At 37.7% G+C, this 5,546-nt stretch overlaps 1 protein-coding gene across 1 annotated transcript; it reads right to left on the reverse strand.

Annotated features, from left to right (window-relative positions):
* Nucleotides 1–4,548: 4,548 nt before the first annotated feature.
* Nucleotides 4,549–4,707, reverse strand: LOC308496180 (small ribosomal subunit protein eS27-like; the record flags this gene model as incomplete). The annotated part of the gene is made up of 1 exon (XM_081044969.1): nt 4,549–4,707. One exon carries the CDS (start codon nt 4,705–4,707, stop codon nt 4,549–4,551), a length of 159 nt encoding a protein of 52 aa, XP_080901095.1.
* Nucleotides 4,708–5,546: the final 839 nt, after the last annotated feature.

Below are 5,546 nucleotides of genomic sequence, written 5' to 3' on the forward strand. Positions count from 1 at the left end.
ACAACATCAAGCATACCAACATTCACATCATAGGGGCAACAGAAAGAAAAGAGAGAGAGCAAGGAATTGAAAACCTATTCGAAGAAATAATGACAGAAAACTTCACTAAATGGGTGAGGGAAACAGACATACAAGCCCAGAAAGTGCAGAGTCCCAAACAAGATGAACCCAAATGGCCCATACAAAGACACATAATTAAAATGCCAAAACTTAAACACAGAGAGAATCTTAAAACTAGCAAGTGAAAAGCAGTGAGTTACCTACAAAGGAGCTCTCGTAAGACTGTCAGCTGGTTTTTCAACAGAAACTTCTCAGGCCAGAAGGGATCGGCACAAAATATTCAAAGTGATAAAAAGCAAGAACCTACAAAACCAGGACTACTCTACCCAGCAAGGCTGTCATTCAGAACAACAACTAAAGAGCATCCCAGACAAAGGAATTCATCACTACCAAACCAGTATTACAAGAAATGTTAAAGGGACTTCTTTAAGAAGAAAAAAAAAAGATTTAAAATATGAATAAAATGGTAATAACTACATAACTATCAACAAATACTTTAAATGTAAATGGATTAAATGCTCCAATCAAATGACATATGGTGACTGAATGGATAGCGAAACAAGACACTTACGTATACTGCCGACAAAAGACTTACTTCAGATCAAAAGACACACAGACTGAAAGTAAAGGGATGGAAAAAGGTATTTCATAAAAATGGAAACAAACAAGCAAACAAAGCTGGGGTAGTCAAACTTATACCAGACAAAAGAGACTATCTACACCAGATAAAACTTTAAAACAAAGGCTATAATAAGAGACAAAGAAAGAAATTACATTTATGAGTATTTATTCGAAGAAACCCAGAACACTAATTTGAAAAGACATATGTGTCCATATATTCATTGCAGCATAATCTACAGTGGCCAAGATACAGAAGCAACCTAAGTGTCCATCAATAGAGAAATCGATAAAGGCAAAGTGGTACATATATACAATGGAGTATTACTCAGCCATAAAAAAGAATGAAATCTTGCCATTTGCAACAACATGGATGGACCTAAAGGATATTATGTTAAGTGAAATAAGCACAAAGTGAAAGACAAATACCATACCAATCACTTTTGGTGATTTCACTAGTGTGTGGAATCTAAAGAAAAAAATAAACGAACTACAAGATAAACCAACTCATAGGTACAGAGAACGTTCTGATGTTTGCCAGATGGGAGGGGTATGGAGGGTATGGGGGAAAAGGGGGAAGGGATTAAGAAGTACAAATTGGTAGTTGCAGAATAGTCATAGGGATGTAAAGTATAGCACAAGGAATATAGTCAATAATATTGTAATAACTGTATGGTGTCAGATGGGTACTATATTTATCAGGAGATCTATGCTAAGTTTAATGAAGTTTTATAAATGTCTAATCACTATGTTACACACCTGAAACTAATAATATTGTATGTCAACTGTACTTCAAAAAAAAATTATTAAAAGAAACAAAAAGGTGGGAGATTTTAGGAGCTCCCCCCAAGATGGAAATGCCACAGTTGAGAGCCCAGTATAGTTGCACTGCTAAGACACTAATTGATTCAACAATTGCTGAGGGAAGTAACTCCTAATAGACACTTCTTTTAATGTGAGTGCAGTTTTCATTGGTGGGGAGTGACGAATAGGAGTAGGGGTGCTTCGCTAAACTAGCATGGATTAGAATTCTGTAATTTGACAGGCATTGTGCTAAATGGTCTACACTGCCTACTCATTTAGCCATTCAGAATATTCCCATAAAGTACATATTATAAACCCATTTTTCAGATGAGAAAGCTGAAACTCAAGTTTTAAGCAACTTTCCCCAAGACCAAACAATTAGTAAGTGATAGAGCCAGACAGCCTGTTTGACTCCCAAGTTGTTCTCTTTCTTACACAAGAGTGTTCATCTTTCTTTATGTTTGAGTCAGTGTGTTTAATTTATATCACAGCTCTCATCAGTGGAGACGTAAAGTTTTTTTCTCTACAAGGATGCCAGAAATGTGATATGCAGCACCTAGCTAGCTTAGTAACAAGAAGAACAATTCTTGTATGTATAATATTGACACAAACGTTTAGAAATGTAGACATGTTTCTGAATTGAATTGAATTACATAAAAATTTACTGGAATAGACCTAACTTAATGACTTTTGAATTAAAGAATTATTTTTTTAATTTTATAAATCAAAGAAACTTTTTGAAGAGGAATGAATAGCCAAGGCTGATATCTTTCCTTAAAAAGCAAGAAAGCAAACAGAATAGAGAAATGTCATTGCCAGACAGATACAGAGCAGGGAAATGAAATTTAAGCTCCAGGTCTTCAATGATTCTTTCTAAGTCTAAGGCCACTCTCCAGAGAATGATCTGGAGGGCTCTCTCCTCTGAGCAAATCTTTTTGGAGACAGCTCTGTATCTTCCTGCTCAGCTTCTTCCCTTTCTAAAAATGTCTCAGCTTGTCTTTGAAATATTTGTGACATTAAAATGCAATTCTGTCTTCCCTCTTGCCTTTTCTCTGAACAGCAGTCCATAATTACTCCCTCTACCACCAACCATAAACCCCTAGAATCTCTGCATGTATAATGTGTCATGCATGCGCTCAGCAGAATGTTTTCTCTACATAGAGAAAGCCTTGGGAATCTAACAAAGTCTTCAAGTTTCTTTAACAGAATTTTAAGCCCGGTATCTTTTTTTTTTTTTTTCTGCATTGAATATTGACCCCAGGCATCTTCTGTGGCTTTAAATTCTACAAAATAATTATTATTCAATTTACATTCTTAAGGTTACATGGATGCCAGTTCCTCGCAGGCATTGTGGTTGGCTTGTCCTGGGATACTTGAGTTGCTTTATCCCCATTTCTCTTGCAAACTTAAGTCAAGACTTTTAAAGTTCATAATTTTTTTATGATTATTACTAGTTTTAGGTGTACAAAACAATGTAATAGTTAGACATTAACACCCCTCACAAAGTGATAAACCTGTCCCCCAAACTAAACTTCATGATTTTCATTAGCCTTTTGGATGTTATGTTTCATGGAATGCCTCTCACGAGATCTGGAGTTCTAAATTGTGTGCACAATCACCTGTGTCATTGGCAGAAGCAACTTTGCTTAGGGTGTTACACCACTTGGGAAAGCTCCTGATAGAGGAGAATTTATCATAATAATAATAATACAGCATGAAGTTATTTGCACAGAAATAAATTACCAGATAAATACCCAGCATGGATATCAGGGTGGATTAGCCTTGCAAGCCAGTTAAAGAAAGAAAACTACTTTGTAATAGGAAAATTATTTTTATATCTCTGATCTCACCTGCTGCATTTCCCTTCCATTCTGCTGATAATTTCATACACTTTTATGAAGAGCAATTCCAGACTCCATTATTGTTCCAAGCTCTGACATTCTCCTAGAAAATGAAAAACTGCCATAACCTTCCCTCCTGCTCATAAAGTCCTAGAAGAGGTGGATCAGACCAGAGAATCTTCTGACTTAGGGTAAATTTTTATTCTTTTACATAAATCCCTCAGGCAGGAATAAGAAAGAAGTTTCAAACCCAATTCCAAATATTTCACTTGGAATCGCTCCCTGAGAAAAACGGAGCAGCTGCCAATTAGCGTATCTGCAGATCTTCTGAACAAACTCAATAATATTTTCATTAATACGTTGACTGAACAGAGCCCCCAGCTGTCATCTGGGTACATACCCAACAGAAGAATTATAAAAATAAAATAAAAAAGGTCAGATGATAATTTATTAAAATGCCTTTGTAAGGCATGGAATCACAGAGCTGGAAAGGTCATAAAGTCCAACTGGTCTACCCTAGCTCTCTCATTTCACAGGTGAACAAACCAAGGCCCAAGCAGGTTAGGAGAGCTGTACAAGGTCACAGAACCAGCACTGGTGCCCAAGTATCTTGACTTCTGATCTAGTTTCTTCTACACTGACAAAAATAATCACTAATATGCTATTTCATTATTTTCATAGCTTAGAGATTTAACTCAGTGATTTGTTTTCCCTAAGAGCTAATTATACCTGGTATTCACATATCAATGTTCTTTCAGATATCCACCAAAATAACTGCAATGTCACTAAAATGTAAATGTTGTGGTCCCATTTTTTTTTTCAGTTTTTTATCCAAAATGTTTTTGTTTTTGTTTTTAAGTGGCTACTTTTTTTTATTTTATTTTATTGAGGAAGGGGAACAGGACTTTATTGGGGAACAGTGTGTACTTCCAGGACTTTTTTCCAAGTCAAGTTGCTGTCCTTTCAGTCTTAGTTGTGGAGGGCGCAGCTCAGTTCCAGGTCCAGTTGCCGTTGCTAGTTGCAGGGGGCACTGCCCACCATCCCCTGTGGGAGTCAAGGAGTTGAACCGGCAACCTTGTGGTTGAGAGCCCACTGGCCCATGTAAGAATTGAACCGGCAGCCTTCGGAGTTAGGAGCATGGAGCTCTAACTGCCTGAGTCACCGGGCCGGCCCCCCAAAATGTTTTTATTGGGATGGTTTCCTGTGCATCTTGATTCAGGAGCTTTTAGTGCTGCTTCCCTGGGAAGCAGTATCCTTCTGTAAGCCTTGCTTTTCCTCCTGTAGGCTGGCAGAGGATGGTGGAGCAGCTAACACAGAAAACTTTCCTTTGTGCATAGCTACAGGCAGTGGTGATTTTATAGCATCCTGCGCATTTCACATCCATGATGTAGGAACTGGAGCACTCCACCACGCACCTCTTCTTGTGTTTCCTCTTCTCTGCTGGACAGGGAGGAAGGAGATCCTTTGTGAGAGAAATGTTCCCGTGGAGAGGTCGTCACTGCCAAAAATGTAGTGGTCGCATCTTCTTGATAAGGAAATGTTCACATCATAATCATAAGGTTTAGTCTATACACTCTCCAAAATTATCATATTAAGGAAGTGAAACTACGTATTGGACCATAACAGTATCTAGTTTTCATCGTTTCATAAACTGAATTCCTATACAAGATTTCTTTGGTGAGCACCAGCAAAAACATAAAGTTTTATATTCTAGAATGTTTGAACATTCCTTCAATGTTTCAATATCAGAACAGACAAGAAGGGGCAAACAGAGGGCCATGAAAGTCTTTGGAGTAGCCATGAGTTCAGCAGCTCCTACATCAAGCTTCAGAGGAGCCCAATTTGGGAAGCCCATTTCGGATGAACCAGGAATAAAAACAAAATGTAGATGGCTACATCAAAGAGGAACTTCTTTCTTCAGAAAAACAAGTTACAGTGTTTTGCACTACCATTAAAATCCTTTGCAAATAAAAGAAAATGGATGGCAACCAAATCAATCTCGAATGCACCCAAACTTAAATCAAAAATAGCCTTTTACCTGAATAGTCTTAAAATGGTTCTCTATCCACAGTTTCCCACACTGAGTAGCCATTGCTCCCTGCCTCCAGAAGGTCTGTGACAAGAGGGGGAAACCAACAAACCACAGTATTCACCTGACTCTCGAATACCCTTAAAAATAGCATCCTTATAAATAATACCAGCTTTCATGCAGTGTATGAAGTA

This window comes from Rhinolophus hipposideros (assembly GCF_964194185.1).
Source record: "Rhinolophus hipposideros genome assembly, chromosome: 3".
In the NCBI taxonomy this organism is placed as follows: Eukaryota; Metazoa; Chordata; class Mammalia; order Chiroptera; family Rhinolophidae; genus Rhinolophus; species Rhinolophus hipposideros.